The sequence below is a fragment of the Erithacus rubecula genome, assembly GCF_903797595.1.
Source record: "Erithacus rubecula genome assembly, chromosome: 1".
Classification (NCBI taxonomy): Eukaryota; Metazoa; Chordata; class Aves; order Passeriformes; family Muscicapidae; genus Erithacus; species Erithacus rubecula.
In genome coordinates, this window is record NC_136658.1 from 18,368,525 (window position 1) to 18,391,296 (window position 22,772).

The following is a 22,772-nucleotide window of genomic DNA, read 5'->3' on the forward strand; positions in this document are numbered from 1 at the left end:
CCCATCGGTTACTCCTCTCACATGGAGTGATGCAGGCTGTGGAGAGCAGGGCCCTACCCTGGTGTAACAGCACGTTATTCAACTCAAACAGATGTAACAATTAAATGGCATGGAAATTAATATAAGCCATTGTGTTTACCTAACGCAATGTAATCGATCCTCTATCAGTTACTTGTCAGAAAAAAAAAAAATTAGTACCTAAGTTTGTCACTGACCCACAAAATTGGATTAAAAAGGACCTCCAGAGGACATCCACTCCAACTCCTTGTTCAAAGCCTGTCTGTTTAGATGACATTGCTTAGTACCCAGCTGAGTCTTGAACGCAACTCCAAGGACAGATTCCACAACCTCTTACGGCCACCTGTTCCAGTATCCGACCACTGCCATTGCTAAAACAAAGTAAACCGGAAACCTCAATGCGGAACCCTTTTTCTGTGTAAGTAGCGCCTCTGGCCGGCCCCGCTCCGTCCGGCCGGTGTCTGTGCTCCAGGAGCCGAGCGCAGGGAAGCGTCGCTGCTGCTGCGCTTCCCTTGGGGCCACATCCCGCGGCTCCTCGCCTGTCTCTGTCACGGTGCAAAAACGCGCAGCTCGCATCTAAGGGATTTTATTTCTCGTCTCTTAGAAATAACACAGCGCGCACTGAGCGCCCCGAGGCATGGCTGCTGCTCCCGGAGGGCACGAATTACCCTGTTGCTCTGCCCGCAGCTCTTGCCGCCGAGACAGTTCTGCAGCAGAAGCCGCTCGTTTCGGAGCCGGGGCTGCACAGGCATTGCCTCAGGAGCCTCCCCAGCCTCCGCCGCCACGGCCGCGCCCCGCAGCGGGCTTTGCCCGGCTCCAACATGGCAGCCCCAGCCTTTAGCGAGCGCCAGCCCGGGCTCTCCTCTGCCCGGTTCCAAGATGGCGGACCCGCTCCCGCGGGTGCTTCCCCGCGCCCCCGCCCCTTCCCGGCCCCTCCTGCGCGCGCGCGGCTCTACCTCACTTCCGCTTGTGCAGCAGCCATTTTGTCTTTCCGCCGCCGCTGCTGCCCGAGCTTCTTCCTCCCTCCTGCCGCCGCGGGCCGCGACACTCCAGTTCCCCCCCGGGCGCGGCTCCCGCCGGGCCGGGGCCGATCCCGACGCCCCTTCCCTTATCCCGGGAGGATCCTGCGCAGCCCCGGCGCGGCTCTGAGGGCGCGGGGGCTCCCCCGTGCCTTGCCGCGCGATGTCCAGCGAGGAGAGCTACCTGGCCATCCTGCGGTACCTGACCAACGAGCGGGAGCCGTACGCGCCGGGCACGGAGGGCAACGCCAAGCGGAAGATCCGCAAGGCCGCCGCCTGCTACGTGGTGCGCGGCGGCACGCTGTACTACCAGCGGCGGCAGCGCGACCAGCAGCGCTTCGCCGAGCTGGAGGTGGTGCTGCAGGCCGAGCGCCGCGCCCGCCTCATCCGCGCCGCGCACCTGGCGCCCGACGGCGCGCACCGCACCCGGCTGCAGACCTGGCAGGGGCTCTCGCAGAAGTACTGGTGGAGAGGTGAGCCGGGGCGGGGCGCGGAGCCGCGGGGAAGGGACCGCACCGGGTCCAGGGTCACCCCAGCGCGTGGCACGGGGCTGCGCCCACACGGTTCTGGAGCATCTCCACTGACGGGGACTCCACAGCCTCTCGGGGCAGCCGGCACAGTGCGCAGTCACCTTCACGGTTTTTCCTCGTGTTCACGTGGAACTTGCCGTGCGTCACTTTTTGCTCGTTGCCTCTTGCTTGGCACCACCGGGGCCTCGCTCCATGCTCCTGACACCCTCTGTTTAGATATTTATACACATTCATGCGGTCCCCTCTCAGTCGTCTCGTCTCAAGGCTGACTGGGCCCAGTTCCTTCAGGAGATGATTCAGTCCCTTAATCATCTTTGTTGCCCTCCGCTGTACCTGCTCCGGGAGTTGCCTGTCTCCCTTGCACTGCGGGGATCTCGGCGTGCCCTCCCTGGCGGGGCCAGGAGGGAAATGCCACCTGCTGAGTGACCGGTGCCTCTAAACGCCACCTCGGAGCACGTGTTCTGTGGGCAGGGACATTGTGTCACACCGAGAGGCAGGGCTCGCTCTGCACATCTTGGTCAGCTAATTGTTCAGGGCTTCTTACCTGATGGTGATGTCTTGAATATATGGAAATACGGAGTACAGCTGTCCCCTCCAGGTCTTGCTCATGGCCCAGGTAAAACAGTGACATCTCAGCTGTGACCTTGGGATAGGGTGAAAATCTCTTCCACATGACCCAGGTTAGCTTTGGACCACATTCTTGCATGTGATGGTGTTCATGTTAGAGTACTACAGCTGCCAGTAGCGGCTGGCAGTCCTGGTACTCGTTATATTTTTCTCTTTCTTGCCGTGAGAAGCTGAAAAGACCAGACTAATTCTCAGCTGGGTCCTGAGTCATATCACAGCTGTTACAAATGGTGGTGCCTGAACAGCAATAATTCCCAATTGGGACTTTCTTTTGGCTGACTTGGGATCTTGTTCTCTTTGGATGTGGTGTTTTACTTTTAGCTCTAGGTATCCATTAAACAAGTTGGTGTGCTTTTCACTAGCTATGGGCCCAGTGTGTGTCTGTATTGCTTTTCTTGTTCTGCTTTCTTCATCCATCAGCAAGTCTGTAATTTCAGCTTTAGTTTTCCCTATTTTCACTTGGAGGGATTTTGCTCTGTCTGTAGCCAGTCCCTCCAGTCCAGATTCATTGGCTTGAAGATCTTGTAATGTGAAAAAGGATTTGGCATCTCAAAGCTGATACAGCCATTCTGGATGGTGACTTTATCTGTATTCTCATTGTCTGCCCAGCATTGTACTGCTCTGGCATATACTCTCATCCTTCACTGGAAACTTCCTCCATGGGCTTTGACTGTTTGTTAGCAGAGGGCATTCTGTATTATTTTGATCTTGTTGGTCACCTTTATTTGCACACCCTATATCATCTTACTTCTTTTGCATTGAGAATACTAAAATTCATTCCATGGTTTCAGTTCAAGTATTATGTTTCTTACATGTGTCTCCCTTAAAACAATGTTTTCCCTGCCATTACAGTATTCTTTGGCTGCTAGTGGACAGCAGTTTGGCCCAGCTGTCATCCTGAGGTGGACATCAGCCTGGTGTGTGTCTGTTCTGTAACTGCAAGACAAAGGGCTGGAGAATGCCTCAGAGTGTTAGAGGTTTGATTTGCAGGCCAGAGACCTCCTCTCTGATTTCAGATGAAAGCAAGGAGATGTACAAATGTTGAAATGGGCATGAATGTCTTGGGTTGCCTTAAATCTGTTTTTCTCATCCTTACAGAGATAAGTATGTAATGATAATGCAAGTCATGCTCTGAGGAGATGTAAGCCAACAAACAAGTCTAAGTCTGTCAGCAAAGCTTTTGAGCTGTGCTGGATTTTGAACCATACAGGCCCAGCTGCTATATATGCCTTTATATTATCCTAGTGAAGAAAACAAATTTGGATTGAAAGCCATGCACAGAAAATGCCTTGGTATCTAGAAGAGGACCCTGGGCTTAGGACCTGTTGAGTAGCTGACATTATTTACAGAATTGCAGAATGTACCTAGTTGGAAGGGACCCACAGGGATGATTGAATGGAACTCCTGGCCCTGAACAGGACCATCCCCAAAAGTCACCAGAGTCATTCCTGAGAGCATTGTACACACACTTCTTGAACTCTTGTCATGCTTGGTGCTGTAACCACTTCCCTGGGGAGCCTGTTCCAGGGCACAGCCAACTTCTGGGGGAAGAATCTTCTCCTGATATCCAACAATAACCTCCCCTGATGCAAATTCAGGCTATTTCCTTGGATCCTGTCATTTATATTTGGTTCCACTGGTAAAGTACTGGTGGGAAATTGATTAGTTTAAATTTCAAAATCATAAGCAATTTATTTAAATCAGTGTTAATAATACATATCAGTGTCATTGTGTATAGCACGGATACTCCAAATTTTGCAAAAGCTCCTAGGTGAGCCTTCCAGTTCTTGTCCTCTTCAGGAGGAACAAGCCATTTGTGTGGGCTAAATGCAGGATTATGTTACATCCATCATTACCCTGGGATTATGAGACTAAATGTCTAAATACCATTACTTTTTTTTTTAGCCTTAATAATCTTTCTAGGAAGGTTTGCTTGATGTAGTGACATTCTAACTGCTCTATCTCAAATTAGCAGTAGTGACATAAAATATCATGCAGTAGTGTCAGAGAATCAGAATAATGTATCAGGGAGGGAAAGTGTAGGTGATTGACTTCATTTTTTTTTGTTAGTATGTAATATTTTTGATTACTAATTATCAATGTTTTGCTAATCACCTACATACTTAGTTATTATTTATAATAAATTGAATTAAGATTAGAAGCCTAATCAAGCTCCATAAATTTTTCTTAGGTATTCTTAAGCAGGTTAAAGATTACATTAAAGAATGCAGCAAGTGCCAGGAAAAGCTGGATCGCTCTAGATCTCTCTCAGATCCTTCTGAAATGCTGGAAGAGCTAGGACTTGATGCAAAATCTCATGAAGACAGTAATGAAACAGATGATGAATTGAGTAACACAGCATCAATCCCAGCTGCATCCCCAAAGCCTGTGAAGAAGAAGCCAATAGCAAAGCATGAGCTTGTGTTTGTAAGTACCATTGTTTACATCTGACTGGATTTGCATTTTCTGTTACTGTGTTCTTGGTCGTGTACTTCTTTTCCATTGTTGTGTTAATCTTGTAACAATAAGACTATAAATTTTGCCAAAGAGATTGAATATGTAGAACTGGGATACTGGTGTATATGTCATTAAATTAATTATAAGACATCATTGCTGGGAAATAAAATCACCCTATAAAGTATGTATATAAAATCTTATGATAAAATGAATGGCAAAATTGCCAGTAGTAAAACATCACATACAAGATTCTTATGGGCTCTATATTTTTTCCTTAATAAATGATGCTATCCTGATACATAAAATTCTTGTTCCTAACTGCAGGCTCACATGCATGTGAAGACATTTGAATTTAGAAACTTTTTCAGACTGTAGCATAGAAAAATACAGTCAAAGAGCTGTTTGAATGTGTCTTCCCATTTTTCTTGTATGTTTTAATCGTGTTTGGAGGGAGGGTGGAACATAAAGAAAAAAACAATGGTAAACTCCATATTCTACAGGCTTGAACTGTTTGTATGCTTGCAGAAAATAATCCTTTTCTGTGTTTCAATGTGAATGCTTAGAAAGGCACAATCTAAATGTAATGAAGTTCTCAAATGTTGTTTATGACAGGTTGACAGTAAAGGCCTTGTGAAGCAGTCATCTTCCAAACATTGTCTGTCAGTCTTAAACCAGCTGAATCAGCAGAGGCTTTCCAATCAGTTCTGTGATGTGACTTTGCTGATTGAAGGAGAGGAGTACAAAGCTCACAAATCTGTCTTGGCAGCCAACAGCGAGTACTTCCGAGAGCTCTTCATTGAAAAGGGAGCTGTCACTAGTCATGAAGCTGTAGTGGATCTGTCAGGTGAATTGCTGTGGGTTTCAAAGCTAGAAATCATAATAACCTAAGTAAGGTGTACAGTATTTAATTCAGTCTTTTTTGAGTGTTGAAGATAACCAAATTTTTATCGTGCTTTTTTCTCTCTTTTAATCTAAAAGTATTTTGTGTGGATCATAATACAAAAGCAGTCACTCTGATTTTGCCTAATCTGATTTTCCATGGACTGTGGTATTTAATCTTAAAATTTCTGAGAAGCTTTTGATGGATTTTAACCTTGCTTAGGCATGTTTCCACTGTGTATGCATCAGGCAGGGATGTTGACAAGCTGCTTGGAGAATTGTTCAGCTTAACAAATGCTAAATTGCTTCTTATTTCTGTGAAGCAGAATTGTACATGTCTACTTATTTCTCCGACCTGGTGCATGAAAGACAGGAGACAATTCTAAAATAAATGTTCTAAAAATAGGTTTATAGTGATGAAGAATAGTGTACAGAATATATGCCTCCTGCATTGCTGTCTCATTTATTAATTCTCTGCATAAATAATAGGTATGCATGAACAATAATTTTCTAATAGGATGGTACAGAACATTCTCCACATTAAATATTTATTATTTATACAACTGTGGAAAATTTTACCAAATTCTTATATTTGAGCATTTTAATCTGTATATCCATATTTTTGTTGTTTTCAATAGCTACTTTCTTATTTTTCTACCACATCACTTGTTACTTAAGACCATTCTGAGGACTTTCTAAATGTAACAGATTTAGAAAGACTTTATTTCAATTAATCTGCTCCAAAAGTACTGTGGCTCTCCCAGAATCTTGAAATATTCCTCAAAGTATTTTACTGTGAAACTACCTAATTCTACTTAGTTATTGGAAAAGTTATCTGAGCTTACCCACACATAGACACTACATGAGTAGGGGGAGCTGCAGCGTAAATAACAGTTGATTGAGTCCCAGTGATGGGCTTGTTACTTCAAGTGTTTTGCCCTAAATTTCATACTTAACTGTATCTGTATACAACTGAACTGTTGTATTTATCATGGGATATTTTGGTGTAATTTCAGGTCATCATTATTTGCTCTAATATCTTGTTTTATTCCTGGTAGGTTTCTGCAAGTCCAGTTTCCTGCCTTTATTGGAATTTGCTTATACTTCAGAATTAACGTTTGACTTCTGTAGTATGGCAGAGGTGGCCATGCTCGCCCGGCATCTCTTCATGTCAGAGGTCCTTGAAATCTGTGAGAATGTGCACAAACAGATGGAAGAGAAACAAATTACAGTGTACCAAAAGGGAGATATTCAAACAGTAGAGTCAACACAAAATCTAGCAGAGAGGGCTGAAGTGCAGATGCAGCCCATGGATGGTGTTGAGCAACCTAGACTCACATCCAGTGAAGTGCCAGTAGCTGTGAATGGAGCTCTTTCCTCTGCTGGGACAGAGGAGGCAGCTGCACCCCAGCCTGACCTCCTGCAGCCAGAGCCTCTGGAGGCCACTGCAGGTGGTCCTTCCAAGCCTGTGGAACAGTGTGAAACACCTGAAAATTACATCAAGATCCAGCTGGTGGAGAGTACTTCAAACAACCTCTACAACAGACTCAGCTCTGAGTCATTGACTGTGGAAGCCATGGACACACAGAGTCAAAGGGAAACTGAGACAGTTCAAAATCAAAGTGATAAAACACATGTGGACTCTGCTTCTGAAGACTCCTCAGAGTCACTCAAGCAGAAAAGTAATGAGCAGAGCAGCTCCAGCTCCCAGCCAGAAAGCCTTGCTTCCAGCCAGGATGATACTTACAAAAGCAAGCTTCGCCAGCGTTCAGTCAGTGAGGGGGGATACATCAGGCTGCATAAAGGAATTGAAAAAAACCTGCAGAATAGAAAGAAAAATCCTAAATCTGCAGTGCAGCAGGTAAATCTGTCTGTCATTGGGCCTGTTTTTACCAGAGTAATTTCTAAGCTGTGAAAGTTGTGGAAACAAAATCCCAAAAGCATTGACTTGGCATAAGTATTCCTTCCAATATTGAATCTTTAGAATGCTCAGTGGCCACAGTGTAGGTTTAGTATCTTCTCACAGCTTCTTATGGTTGGACAGAAGTTGTATCACCTCCCCAAAATTCTCAATGATCTGTGAATTTAATTCCAAGCTCACTCATGTATGTGTCATAGATACATACATTTATCTGTTAGAGAAGTGAGATCCTATTTGACAACAGCATTGGGAATGAAAAGTTTTACATCCCACATAGATCTTAAGATGTAGTCATGAGTCACAATAATGCATTCCTGCTACCTTCTGATTGGGGTCAGTTAAGAGAAAGGTTCAAATAGCACTGCTGTTAAAAACTAGCACCTGAACATACTAAATATTTACTAATTGAACTAGTTCCAGTTACAATTTATTTTTTTTTAATTAAAGTCTTACTACTCTTTCCTCTTTGAGAGCCTTTCTTCTTGCAGTGCCTATGAATAGTAGACAGTCATCTCACTGGGCATTCATGTGTTTAGTTTGTGACAGAGTGCACTTCACTGCATGTTGTCAAAGTCTTCTGAAGAACTGTTAATTTCCAGAGGAGTCCTGAGAGTTTTGCATATTAGAGCCACCAGTCCCACACACGGGACAATAATTTGATGTCATTGGTAGATAGAAGCTGTAGCATTAGTGTCTTTTTACAGATGGACAGCTTAAAGCCCAGATGTTAAAACTAGCACAATCAAAATACTTGAGCAACCTATTGATGCTGGTTGGAGAGCACCAAGGTTTTGTTCTGTTTTGGGAAGGGGAATGTTTACATTTGGGAATAGTTCCTGTTAATGTGTTTTGCTGTTTTTAAAACAAGCTCCTTGACAGGGGAAGTGCACAGACCTATGGAAAAAAGAAACTTACTTAGATGATTGCTCAGGATTGGACTCAGGGATAAGTTTCTGCTTTCCAACTTTTTTTGTGTCACAGTTATGTCAAGATGGACAGGGATGGTATCACCACCAGCCCTTTACCTGGCATTCCCACCAGTCCTTTATTTGCAAACTCTACATGCCTTATTTTACAGACCTCTCTCTCATGCAACTCTGACTCCTTCTTTCATAGACCTCTCTCTGATAACTGACTCCTTCCCTTATTGGCAGCTTCACACAGTACTGATTCCTTGTCTTACAGGCAATTCCACACAGCTCTGACTCCTTCTTTCATTCTGCATGACTGGCTAATCCCAAGCTGTCTCTTGCCCAACTGCCTAACCCTGACTGCCCTTCACACAACATCTTCTTGCCATGTCTGTCCCTTACCTCCTCACAGCACAGCCAGCAGCCTCCTTCTCTTACTCCAGCAGACTGTCAGTCTCAAGCTCCAACTGCAAATGCCTGTGTAGTGCCAGCTAACCTACTCCTTTATATCCCCCAAAAATGTTTGGCCAGACACAGATGTTTCCGCACCTTGGTAATCAGTAGAGCTGCAAGTCATGGAGAGAGATTCCCTCCTGCAGTATCCTTTCAGTCTAGTTCTCCACAGTTTTGTAGCTTTTGGTGTTATGTCTTGTGCATCTCTCAACTTTCCCTATGGCATGGGATGTCATATAAGCTTTGGGAAGGAGATGCTCTTCTGAGTTCCCAGTTTTGATGCTGGGAGAAAAAAAGAAAGAGATTGCAGGAAAAATGCTGCTGATTTAAATTACAATGCTTGCACCTGGCATGGAGATATAGGGGATGAAGTGTGCTTTGTAAGAATTAATCATTTTCCTAGCTCTTACTAATCATGTACTGAATAAAATGGTTTTTGTGGCTTCACAATTTAGCCAAGTTCACACAAGTTTTCAGAGCAACAGAAAAATTTTAAAAAATACATCAAAAAGTTTTGTGTGTCAAGTTGGTTTTCAGAGGCGTAGAAGGGCTGGCCTGTTTTAAAAAACTGCTAGGTACCTGAATTGTTGGGAGAACAGAATGAAGACATGGGAATGCTTGTACATCCTTCCTTTGCCTTATTCTTAGGAATCCAAAGGGGGTGCACCTGATACAGGACATTTCAATCTGATCACTTAGAATTTGGCAGCAAGTTTTTACAAAGGAAGATGAGATTATCAACTCCAGGTAGCACTGTCAATGCCACCTAATAAAAACCCACTAGTGCCTTATTCCTAGATAAAAATACCTCTAAGAAAGCTGGAATGCTCTCAACTTGATAGAAATCCTGACTGGCAGTACTCTGTGGTTCTTCTGTAACTATCCCATAGTTGTCACTTAGGCAATTTCTCAGGGCTGAAGAGTTCATTGTCCCTGAACTGGTAAGTCACTGTGTGGCCATCATCATAAGTTTATGGCTTAAAAAAAAACAAACGTTTTTTCACTCACTTTGAGATCTGTATTTTGTAGTGAACTGAAACAAGGTAACTTTTGAGCAACTAAGTCAGCAATATTAAGAAGTATTACAGTAACACAGAACGTCAGTTTTTAATACAAACTTTCAGACAAGGTATGAAGAGCAGTGCAGTAAAATTCATTCAAAGGTTCTGTTTTTCCTACCTAGGTTGCCATGAAGCTGGTACAAAGAGGGAAAAAAATGAAACAGCCCAAAAGAGACAGCACGGAAAGTAATGAAGTGGAAGCTCAGCACAAATGCACTGACTGTGGAATGGTGTTCCAGCGGCGCTATGCACTCATAATGCACACACTGAAACATGAAAGATCTAAGGAGTATAAATGCCCAGTAAGTTGAGGGGTTGTTCTTTTTTTTCTGTATAAGCTTTCCTCCTTATGAAAATTAATTCAGTAATTATATTAGTAATTGTTTTTCGCTGCCTTTTTTGGTACATATATTTATTTTCCTTACAGATTTCAGAGTTGGATACAGCCTTGATCTGGCTGGGGTGAGGTAGAATAGAGTGCAGCCACTCGGCCTGACAGCAGTGTGTGACTTGCTTCTCAAGACAGTGTTAGCATGGGATTTGCTTTTAACCCTACCAGTAAATTTGTGTTTTGTCTTGACTGGAAGTTAGTCTCACTGGGAAGTGATCAGTGGTTCTGTCAGTAGCCATAAAATAAAGATTTACGACATTTCATTAACCTCAGACAAAATGGCTGTTGGAGTTGGATTATAGATTTAACTCATATTACTGTACCTAAAACATTTGATTAGTTCTGGTTTTGTTTGATAATAATTGTGGGTGTCACAAGCAAGGTGAAGTTGTAATATTCTGTGTCCCAGCTGTGTAAGAAGGAGTTCCAGTACGGTGCGTCCCTGCGGGCGCACCTGGTGCGGCACACGCGCAGGACGGAGGGCGGCGCTGCAGCTCCGGGTGCCGAGGGAACCGGCGTGTCCTCGGCCAAGGGCAGGACCAAACGGGAATTCGTGTGTGACATATGTGGGAGGACTCTGCCAAAGCTCTATTCTCTCAGAATACACATGCTTAAACATACAGGTGTCAAGCCCCATGCGTGCAAGGTAAAGTCCTTTTGCTCTCTGATCACATTAGTCATGTACCAATATTTTGGTATTGATGCTGTCTCTGAAATTTATGTTAATCTTGATCACTTTACAGTAGGCAGTAGGAAAGAAAATTGCTTGCAGTCCAGTGTTGCAATTATTATGTCGAGACAGACACAGCTAGTATCACCACCAGCCCTTTAACTGGCGTCTCCACCAGTCCTTTAGTAGAAAACCCTACATGTCTTCTTCTCTTATCAAATTTATTTCCTCTCAACTCTCAATCCTCCTTTCATAGACCTCTCTCTGGTAACTCTGGCTCCTTTCCTTATAGGCAGCTTCACACAACACTTACTCCTCCTTTTATTCTGCATGACTGGCTCAAGGGACTCAAGCTGTCCCTTTCCCAGCTGCCTTACCCTGACTGTCCCTCACAACATCTTCTTACCTCATCTGTTCCTTGCACAACCACACATCCCTTACCTCCTCACAGCACAGCCAACAGACTCCCAGTCTCAAGCTCCAACTGCAAGTACCTGTGTAGTGGCCAGCAGCCCTCTCTTTTTTATCCCCCAAACTGTTCAGCCAGACATAAATGTTTCCACTCCTTGGTTGTCAGTTCGGCTGCAAGTCATTGGGAGAGATTTTCTCCTGCACTGTCCTTTCAGCCTAGCTCTCCACAGTCCAAGACTGAAAAAGCTAGAATGAATTTGAGTTGAGCAAGTTAATATTCTTGTGTCTAGAAGAATGTCTTCCTTCAATTATTACTTTTGTTTTTTTAATAGGCCAATTCTGTCAGTTCTGGTACAAAATCAGCTGCTTGGCCATCCTAGCTCCCAAGAAATAGAAGAGGTTTTGCTATGTTTGTATTTAAACACCTATTACATAATTAGTTTATTTGTCCTCTTCCACCATATATGGATTTTTTAGGTTTGTGGAAAGACCTTTACGTATAAGCACGGATTAAAAATGCACTTAGCTCTCCATGAAGTACAGAAACAGTTCAAGTGTGACTTGTGTGAAAAGTCTTTTGTCACAAAAAGAAGTCTTCAGGAACACATGAGCATTCATACAGGTATGTGATGAGAAAGGGAATACTTTTCCTTTGCTGGGCTGTTATATGCTGCTGAACTTTAACATTGTTCTTCAGTGTCAGAGGAGCTGTTTAAAAAAATAAATGGTAGTTTGTTCTTTATCTTCTGGTCAGGCAGCTGAGATAGAGGTAAGTAGTCATTTTCTGGGGCTGTTTTACCATAGTTAAGTGTTATTATGCAAATGTTCTATACTAGAACAAGCAATTGTGGTTACTCTGTTCCTGTGGTTTTATGTACGTATTTAAGGCCTGTATCATGTCAATTCAAGAAATAAGCAACAGGCTGGAATGTTCTAGTGTACTTAATCTTCCAGCCTTTTAGAGGAAACTGGGTAAGTTAAATCCCTCAGAATCTCCATATATGTTCTACAAGATTTTCTGTACCAATATTGACATTTTATAAAGTCTAGTGTCTTGAAAGCATGTGAAAGGTGACAATATAGTAATTTAATACAAGCAGAGTTTTAAAATTGTCGTTTGTAAAGATTGTCTGTGTTTCTGGTTTTTTGTGCTGAGCAGAATCAAGAGAGATACTCAGATAATTTGTTCCTGAAATTAAGGAATTCCTGTTAGTATTCATCACTTTCATGTTGATGAAATGGAACAGAAGCTTTTATTTAAAGGTCTTTTTCCACAAGTGCAAGATATAAGCAATGCTCTGTTTCTGAAGAAGTTGCATAATAGATAAACAGTTATGGTTTTTTTTCCATACAAGAGGGCAGCTTTTTAGGCTGCTCACTTTTCCTCACTAAATTATAGTTGCAGTGATGTACCTATGTTTTAAAACATGAAATAAAGAAATTTAGAGTTGCTACTCTTCCTCTTGTGTATTATTACTTTAGCACATACAAAATATACTTGAAAATTTCATCAGTGTGTAATTAAACAAACTTCTCTTTGTAGTACTGCTCTAATTACTTAAGTTATATATGAATTAAAAACCTGTCTCACAAAGCACTCCAGAGAAACAGAGGCCTGGCTTGGTAACATGCTTTGTTTTGTTTTTGCTAGGAGAATCCAAATATCTTTGCTCCATCTGCGGAAAATCTTTCCACAGGGCATCAGGACTCAGTAAACACATAAAGAAACATCAGCCAAAGCCTGAAGTTCGTGGATATCAGTGTACTCAGTAAGTCAGGTGATAGGTGGTTTTGGTGAACTTCTTTTCTTAGCATTAATGATCCTAGTAATTCTCAAGATTAAAAGCAGCTCCTTGTTACAGTGTAAAACTGTTCCACTGGCCTGGGATAAGACTTGTAAAGCGTGAGAGTAAAAATGCATTTTTGTAAGTACATGTGCTGGAGAGCAAAGGTTTGGTTTTAAACTGTTACCTCACTCCAGTTTCATGCAGCTCTTCTCTAATGACTTTGCACTCTAATTGATGCTGTAACAGTAGCTCTGTGGGTATACAGCTGTTTTGTAGGACAGATAAAAGAGTGTAAAGTTGTAAGAGGCCAAGGGCCTTCAGCCTGGTTTTGCCCTCTTGTAGTGTGATAGTGGATTTCAGTTTGATTTGCAGCTGTTCTGTAGAGTCTGCAATGACCTGCACTTGTGTGCAATGTTTGCTCAAACATGCTGTGTATAGCACACAGCTGTGCAGGAGCATTGCAAACTGAGACTCACTGACTGTTGCAGTTCTCTTGATTACAAAACATATATGACCACTTAAATATTGTAATGAATGGTTTTTATTTTTATTATTAATGGCATAACAGAACAACACAGAACTTCAACAAGGCAGAAACTGTCACTGGAAAGTGTGTTCTTAGTGCATTAGCAAAACATACATGGATACTTTTTCCATGACCAAGCAGACTATAGGGAGCCTTTTAAGTGCCCTGCAGAAGAACTCTTGTTTATAATCTTTAATTTTGCAACTCAAAATAAGGTCCCTGGGAAGCCCTGTCAGATATTAAGAGGAGTGGTACAATATGATTGCCTGTAGCAACTCAAGGTTTTAAAGAAACAATAATCTAAAGAATATTTTAAAGTACCTCAGTGCTGCTGCATGCTAGCAAAAATATTTTCTAAATTATAGGAACTTCAGTTCTGTCAGCAATGTTTTTATTCAGTGATTTTTAATGCTAGAAGTATTCTAAAAATACAAAGAACAGAGCTAATAGGGTGCACAGATACTGTTTCATGGAACACACTATGGAAAGCAATTTTAGTTTTGACAGTGAAATATATTTATAAAACAAATATTTTTTTACTCAAGACAGTAGGGACATGGATGCAAGAGACAACGTTGACAGAGAAGAAATTTTGACTCCCCAGCTTTTTCAAAACAGACACAGTCCTTGCTGCTTCTCTAGCTAAGGTCTCTACTGAGGATGTAATTCATGTTGTCACCAGTGGTTTAGAGAGCTTCACTAAGCAATGACCAGACTTCAGTTTTTTAGTTTGGTGTCTTGGAATGGAAACCTCCCTGTCAGGCTTCAGTGTGAACTTCTGGCCCAGTTGAGCAAGGCTGACGATGAGTTATTCTCCTAAATGTTGCTGCAAGTTTGCAGTGAAGTATGTGTTTGATTAAATTGCAGTAGCACATGGCAGTGTTAGAGGGTGGTGTTTTGCTTGAATTCTTTACTTCTCTAATGGCTTTTCCAAATAATGCAATCCTTGAGGAGGGAGCACCAAGTGCCAACCCCATTCATGCCTCTGAAGGGTCTTTCTGATACTTTTTATGTGGATGTGCAAACTGAGGATCCCTGAGAGCCCCATTTGAACTGGAGCAGTCAGATTTTCTAGCCTAGGAGGAGGAGGAGGTTGTTTGGATGGCTCAAGGACTGTTACCTGCTTTTTTTTTTCTCCCTCAAAAGCAATGAAAACTTTTTTTTCTCTTCAGAATGCCCATTATTCAGGCAATATCAAGTGTTTTGTTCCTGTATGAAAACTTTTCTCATTTTCAGACTCCACTGGATGCTGTGACTTCTGAGATTCCCTCATTCCAGTGGTTGATAGTAGGGAAGTTGAATCATCCACCTTTGCTTGCTGGCATTGCTCTGCTTCTGTCCTTACTTGAAGTCATGCAGCTGTAGTTACATGAGGAAGAGAGAGATGAGCAGCAGAGTTTCTTTCAAAGGGAGAAACCATATTTTTGATTAAACCAGACTCTGTAGTCTTCATACCAAGAGGAGCTGTATAGTCACACTATGGCAAAGTATAAGTGAAGGAAAACCATAGGTTAGCCTGGGTTAAGATGTGTACAAGCAGCAAGCTAAAGAATGAGTATCAATACTTTCATATGCTTTCTTGCAGTATTATGAATTTGTATTTTCTTTAATTTCTAAAAAGTCCCTACATTTGAGCATTAAAAACAACAAATTACAGTTATCTTTGTGTCAGTCCTCTCTGATTAAGGGAAGAAACAGCTGCTACTGTCCTCATGTGTTCATGTGGTGTAATACAAATTTCTGATGTCTCCCAGTTGGTTTGCCTTTGATTATTATCTGTTAAAACTGCAGAAAGAATATAGTTACTCATTAACAGACAAAAGGGTTTCAGAGGTCCTCAGGTTTTGTTCCAGGCTTTCAAATAAGCTGCTGGTTTTTTTAAATTTTTTCTAGTTTAGAATGGAAATGTGCTTTAAATAAGTACTGATGGTGCAGGTGTTCTCAATCTTCACTTGCCATTGAAGGAGAGGGTCCAGTGATGTTGAAATCGGTGCCTTTCTTGTATGGGATGCTAAAATATTTGCTGTTACAGGTGTGACAAGAGTTTCTATGAAGCTCGGGATCTTCGGCAGCATATGAATAAACATTTGGGTGTGAAGCCATTTCAGTGTCAGTTCTGTGGAAAATGTTACAGCTGGAAGAAAGACTGGTATTCTCATGTAAAGTCTCATTCTGTCACAGACCCTTATAGGTAAGAGGAAATTAATTTAACAACTGAAATGTACTAATCAAAGTGAGATTATAGAGATCCACAGGCTGTCAACAAGGCACTGCCTAGTCCACTTTAAAAGTACCAATGGATTGATGGTGTCTGGGGTCTTGAGTACTTGAGGATGGGTGGTGACTTCAAATAGTGTGGGTTAGATGCTAACCTGGGACATAGTGCTGGAACTAAGATGTGAAGTCATGAGAGGATAAATGCAATCAGTGAAGTTAGAAACTTACGTGATCTCACTTCTCTAGAAGGGTAAGTGGAAGCTTTTGTGGCTGTGGATAAGAGAAAATGGAGTTCAGTCCAACAATATTACTTCTGATTATGGAACTACTTACCATATAAGACAGCATTGCCAATAAACTTTGTCTACCATAAATAAAGTGTATTTTGACTTAAAAGACATAAGTGTACATTTTTAATACGATTTTAAAACTATTTTAATAGATTTCTCACTTAACACATTTTAGGTGTAATGTATGTGGGAAAGAATTTTACGAGAAAGCTTTGTACCGAAGACATGTAAAGAAAGCCACACATGGTAAAAAAGGAAGAGCAAAACAGAATCTGGAACGAGTCTGTGAGCACTGTGGAAGAAAATTCACACAACTCCGGGAATATAGGAGACACATGAACAATCATGAAGGTAGGTAGAACACAAAATAGTCATCACATCCCTCAACCCCCAAAAACACAATGTGCAAGGGGCAATTGTTCCTTTGAGTCTGTGTGTGTCCTGTCTGGCAAGACATGGAGGGGTTTTTTACAGATTCTCCAGTTCTATGCAAATTCTGGTTTGGTAACTTACTACCAGTGATTCCCAGAAGTTGCAGCTGGGGTCTTTCTAAAACTCCACTCACGCTCGGGGACTGTGCCAGTTTGTCCTCAGAACCTGAATAGCAGAGGAACATTCTTACAAGTAATTAAGAGGGGTGAATCTGGCAAAGGATTGGATGCACTAAAACATTCTCCATTTTCAAAGGTGCACACAGTTAACAAAGTACTCTTCAAATAGGACAATGATGGGCCTAAGTTTAAAAAAAAGGACCAGTGTTGGAAATTGTTCACTTCTTAATTTATGACAAGTGATATGTTTGGGGAAAATATTAATACATTTTATATTTTTTGTTAAAGAATTGTGTGCAGTTTTATGTTAGATGTGAAGTATGAAATTGATTTTTGAGTATTTGCTTCTTTCAGCTGTTTTGGGAGTCCGTATATTCCCATGTCCTGGGGCAAAACCCGCTTTGTTTTTTTAAGCATGTCTCCTTTTAAAGAGCTCTTAAGGGCAAATCTGACAGCTGTCTAACTATTGAAATAGAGATTTTATGTTTGTTTCTAAACAGACAAAGTGTCCTGTACTAGGTACTTAGCCTAAATCTACCATAACTGTCACAGAGGAAAAGCCAGTAGTGAGATGGTGTTTGTCACCATCCACACACCCTGTTAGGTATTACAGACCAGAGGATTCAGATGTTATGAGGGTGCTGCTCCTGCCCTGCTGCTGGTGGCTGTGTGAGCCCTGCTGAGCTGTCCCTCTGTCCCGCAGGCGTGAAGCCCTTTGAGTGCCTGACGTGCGGCGTGGCGTGGGCGGACGCGCGCTCGCTGAAGCGCCACGTGCGGACGCACACGGGCGAGCGGCCCTACGTGTGCCCCGTCTGCAACGAGGCCTACATCGACGCGCGCACCCTGCGCAAGCACATGACCAAGTTCCACAGGGACTACATTCCCTGCAAGATCATGCTGGAGAAGGACACCCTGCAGTTCCACAACCAGGGCACGCAGGTGGAGCACGCCATCAGCATCCTGGCGTCCGACGTGCAGGAGCAGGAGACGGAGATCGGCTTCGGCGCTGCCGAGGGCGAGACCGTGCTGGTGACGGGGGAGACGCTCGAAGCCATCGAGGCGGTCGCAGCTACTGAGGAGTGCACGTCCGTCTCCACCCTTTCTGACCAAAGCATCATGCAGGTGGTAAATTATGTGCTGGCACAACAGCAAGGACAGAAAATGGCCGAAGTGACGCAGGCCATCGAAACTGTAGAAGTGGAAGTGGCCCACGTAACAAAGACAGAGCCAATTTAGTATATGAGAGCAAGAAGGGTAAGGTTCTGCATCTGTGAGAGCCGAGTATTCGATGGGTTATCTCGGGCTTTCAGTGATGCTTGTTTTCAAATTGTTAATCTTCAGTACTGAATGTTGTGATGACAGAATACTGCACCACACATTAGAGGAAAAAAGAACCAATACTGCAGTGGGCCCTAAGGTTTCTATACTGGCTATAACTTTAAAAAAAAACAAAAGGTTAAAATAATGTTTTTGTGTCATGCAGTATTATACTGTAACTTTGAAAAATAAAAAGGAAAAACATATAAAAAGTCTGCACTGAAAACTAGAAATGCACAGCTGTTGGTAGCTTTTTTGTTTGTTTTGATATTTTATCAAGTTTGTGAGCAAATCACCTGTATTGGATTCTGTCTGTTTGCTCCCAAGACAAGGGAGGTAAGAATGCTTTGTGTAGGCTTGTGCTTCATGTGGCATACAGAAAAACTGAAGCTTTTTTCTCTGGGCAAATGCACCATTGGTAGTTAGTGAATCCCAGTTCTGAAGAACTTACTTGAATTGCAGGTGTGTGGGAGGCTTGTCCAAGGTTCAGCAAAACACTGTAAAATGTTTTATAGATAATGGGCAGGCATCTGCTGAGTCTGATTCAAGGTTCTCCAAGATGGTTGTGAATTTATGTTGACCAGAGGATAGCCCACCACAGGGAGACTACTTAGAGAAGTAAACTCCTTTTCTCTTGTAAGGGAGGAGTTTACAACACAGCCTCTGTGCATGGCCACATTTAGCTCCATGTTTGGAAGCTGTTGCCAGCACTGATGTACAAAACAGGCAGCCAGATGATGGATGCTTCTAATTTTTCTTTACATTTGATGTAGGAACTGTTAAAAGAGAAAGGTCTAATGGCACACTTCTTTGGCAGCTGAGGAAGTCCAGCTAGTTACAGACTGGTCTTGTCTTGTATCATATTGAAAGGAGGAGCCCTGCTAATTCCAAGTAGGACACATGACAGTATCAGGGTAGAGAAATATGAAAATCTTAGGATGGGGTAAAAATTAAATTTGTCTCAAAATTACCAGAATCTCTAGAAGACCTTATTACTGCTGCTAAATATTTTTTGGGCGGGTTGATAGCTGGTGTTACACCACATAGTTGGAAAAATCCTTACTGGGTGTTCTGCAAGTAAATGTGAATGACAGCTGTGCTTGGCCCAAGTTTCCACAAACAGGGCACATCTTAATCTGTACAAGGTGTGGGTTCCTTTGTTGCTGAGTGTTTTTTTTTAAAGCAAGTAGCATGTCTGTCAAGGAAACTGAAAGTGCTTTGCATATGAACAATCAGAGCCTTAGTCTTTAAATTCTTCTCAGTCTATAATGGTAACACGTTTGCTAACCTGGACAGCAACAAGATACCTGAGCAGCCAGAAATTCGTAATATTGTAGGGTAAACTTCATAAATAAAGTGACATGCATATAACTGTGATACCTGTGAAACAAATCCACTGAACAAAATTTCAGCAAACCCTGTAGCAAAGTAACCACCACCTCACTTGAATTAGTATTTCTATTTTCATCTTATTTAACTATGTGGATATCTATCTACTAAGCTACAGAATGGACCGTTCTTTTTATATTTTGCAATTCTGTAGATAAGCAGTTGAAAATTTTTAATGTTTGAGCTCCTGTCTTGGATCCAAGTTAATTTGTAGATGCCTATTTCAAAAGTCAGGGTCTTATTTCAGAGAAATAATGTAGTTATTTATATATCCTGCATCCCTTTACAATTGTATTATTTTTGAATTACCAAGTGGAGTAAAACTAAAGTGAATATTAAAAAAAAATGATACTAGCTGCAACTTGAATTTTTGTATGGTAAAGAATCTGGAGATAGCCATCCTGCTTAAAATTAAAGTACTGCCATTATGATGGAAAAAGATTAAAAAGAGCACTAGGTAAACTTGAAAACTCACTTCAATGTTTTTATCCTAAAAATAATTATGTATTACTAAATGAAGAAGTGTTCAAGGAAAAATAGCTGTAAATAGTGCTAGAACATTATTTGTATATTTAGTGTGTTACCTTACAAAAAAGAATATTACCAGCACCTTAGTTTAATCTTTGGTGCATTTATTTATTGCCCAACGTATGGAAGAAGCAAAATTGAATCTGAATTTCAGAGCCTCCTTATCCACTGTCAAAATGCTTTCACTGACTCAATGATCTGTTGTTTAAAAACAACCACCAACCAAACTAATCACAAAAGGTTGTTTTCTAAACAAGATTCAGCCAGGAATGTCAAAGCTGAATGTTGTGGCACCCCTTTCCTAACATGCTGTGCCTTATCTTTTCAGAACGGCCTGAGGGAAGTAGGGAGTGTCACTCTTGGCTTTGCTGTTCCCATCTGTGTGGAGTTGCCTTATATTTTTCTTTGGACTGCAGCACTTAAGACATTCACTACCCTTCTGCAAAAGTCAGACTGCAAATATGCAGTTGGTATTGGATTTTTTTAAAAATAAAGTTAATGAGAAGTGCTGTTCATTAAGTATTCCTAGTAAATTCCTGTACATAATGAATCAGATTTGTACATTCTGCTGTTTTTATTTAGTGTTAGATGTATAAAGTTCTGGTTATTTCTGTCATCAAATAAACTGAGTTCTGCCAATGAATTGCTCTTTCAAGATACTTTCTTTTTCTCCAGGGAAAGAAGGTGTTGCAGATTCCTCTTCAGTATTTCACTTTCCAAATACAGACATACTCTGGCCTGGATAGTTCTGTTTTTCAATTTTTGCTTTGAGCTCAAAGAATTATGTTGTATGAGGAAAGGAAACACGCTGCCCTCCTGAATTGTGTCAGAACGTGGCTGTACAAGAGCAGGTGCTAATGAAACACTGTGTGTGCTGTAGTGAAATTCCTTTGGCCGCACGTCCTCGGGATGGGTGAGGTTTCTGCTCAGCCCTCTGGTACCCAGCTGTAACCATTTTGGTTTGTTTCAGATGTCACTTCTGGGTGTCCACATCACTGCACCCCAAAGCAGCCAGCACTTCCATCTTGGCCTCAGCCCCAGGATGGATATTTGAGCAGGGTTGTGGTGTGTCACCCTCCTGCTTGAAGGATGAGCTGTACAGCTGCCTCCAGGTCTGGGAACAGTGTCCCAGGCCTTTCCCTTTGCTGTCACAGGAACTTCAAGGCAGCACCACTGTTGCAGAAAGCCTGATTGTGTTCTGTGGTTCATCCTAAGGGAATGCTAGGAGCTTTTTAACTCCTCTATGAGTCCCTGTAAGTAGCCAAGCTGGGTCTGTAATTAAACAAAAAAGTAGTGTTTGCAAAAGGCTGAGTGCTGAAGGAGTAACATGGGCTTCTGTTGAACAACTGCTGCTCCACAGGGATGCAACTACAGATGCACAACAGCCAAATGATGTGTGGATAGTTTTTGCCCTGCTTTGTTTCTGCTGGAGTTACAGCCACGTCATTGCTCGCTGCTAAAGGGAGCACCATGACTTTCTACAGCACAGTGTATAAGGGTGGCATTCAGGAGCCAGTCTTACAGCTGCAGCCAACAACATGGTGGAACCCCCAGCATCTCTGGAGCAGCTCTTAACCACGGCCTATTCTGCAGAAAGATTCCAGCTGCTGCAGGCAAGAGGCCCTGGTCACTCTGTCACTCTCAGGTGCAGGGCTGTTGGGGAGCATCCTTAAAAGCCTCATGTGACCTTTAAAGGACTTAGCAAAATGGAAGTTTTTCTTGTTCCCCTAGGAAATGTTTTGTGCTGCAGGCTTTGTCTCTCCTCAGGGATCAAGTGCCCTCCTTCCAGCTGAGTTAAGTGGTGCTTCAGATGTGGAGTAGTGCAAGCTCTTCTTGTCCTGGCTTTAAATTGTACACGTGAACAGGATTGTCACACAAGCACTTGAGTAGCAGAACCCCTTTTAGGCCCTTGTTTCAGTTACTGTTGAGTGCCTGCAGCTGTAGGTGGCACTGCTGTGAGTGGGGAGGGCTCCCACAGCCACACTTCTGGCACCAAGGCACTGCTGTGGCTCTGTAAGGAGCTACTGAGCATCAGCAACACCTTAAATGCAACAACCATGTTCACAAATTAGGGGAAGGGGGGGAGAAAAGGAGAGACAATACGTTTTGATTATACCTTGCATTAACTTTAGATTAGTAACTTACACTGCCAGGAAAACATCAATACAGGATCATGACTTCAAGTTTCAGTGGAGCTCATGCTACAGAACCACAAACACTTTTTGTGTATCCATCAGTAAATCCAATCCCAAGAAACAAAATTTAAGAACTGAGCCACAGGCTGAGCAGAGGTTTTCCAGAGCCCATGCCATGCTACTGTATCAGGAAGTCCATGCTCCAATTACCAGCCACTCCTGCCACCTCCTTACCCAGCCTGAGGGGCATTGCAATGTCCAGACCTTAAAAAGCTGCAGTTTTGGGCAGTAAATTTTGAGCTCCCACCACTACAGACTGCTAAATGCAAGTGCAAACACAAACTGAGCATGCTGTGTCCAGAGTTATAATGTAAAAGTGGATGTTCTGTGCTTTTAATTCCATGGATAACTATGCACCTACCCCCAGGCAATGGCTCCACGTTATTAGACATGAGCAGCTTTCCTAAGTAAGCACTGTAAAAGATGCCAATAGACAACATAGATTCTTTTGTTAATGAAACCAGAAGAAATAAGGGGCGTGTTAATAGGATAAAGTAAAAAAAGCAAACTTTATCCAATATCTATGGTGTTCTAGTGAGTCGTGCCAGAGATAATAGACAATTCTGGTGAGTTTAGAACATAACCTTCCCTTTGATAGCTTAAGGGCAGAACTACTCAGCATTC

The 22,772-nt window shown here is 42.4% G+C and overlaps 1 protein-coding gene across 1 annotated transcript; it reads left to right on the top strand.

The window, feature by feature from the left end:
- Window positions 1–960: 960 nt before the first annotated feature.
- Window positions 961–20,596, top strand: ZBTB11 (zinc finger and BTB domain containing 11). The gene is made up of 11 exons (XM_079313785.1): window positions 961–1,510; window positions 4,386–4,621; window positions 5,264–5,495; window positions 6,589–7,391; window positions 9,999–10,178; window positions 10,677–10,913; window positions 11,826–11,970; window positions 13,000–13,117; window positions 15,694–15,852; window positions 16,344–16,519; window positions 17,423–20,596. Exons 1-11 carry the CDS (start codon window positions 1,201–1,203, stop codon window positions 17,953–17,955), a joined length of 3,129 nt encoding a protein of 1,042 aa, XP_079169911.1. The 5' UTR covers window positions 961–1,200; the 3' UTR covers window positions 17,956–20,596.
- The last annotated feature ends 2,176 nt before the right edge of the window (window positions 20,597–22,772 follow it).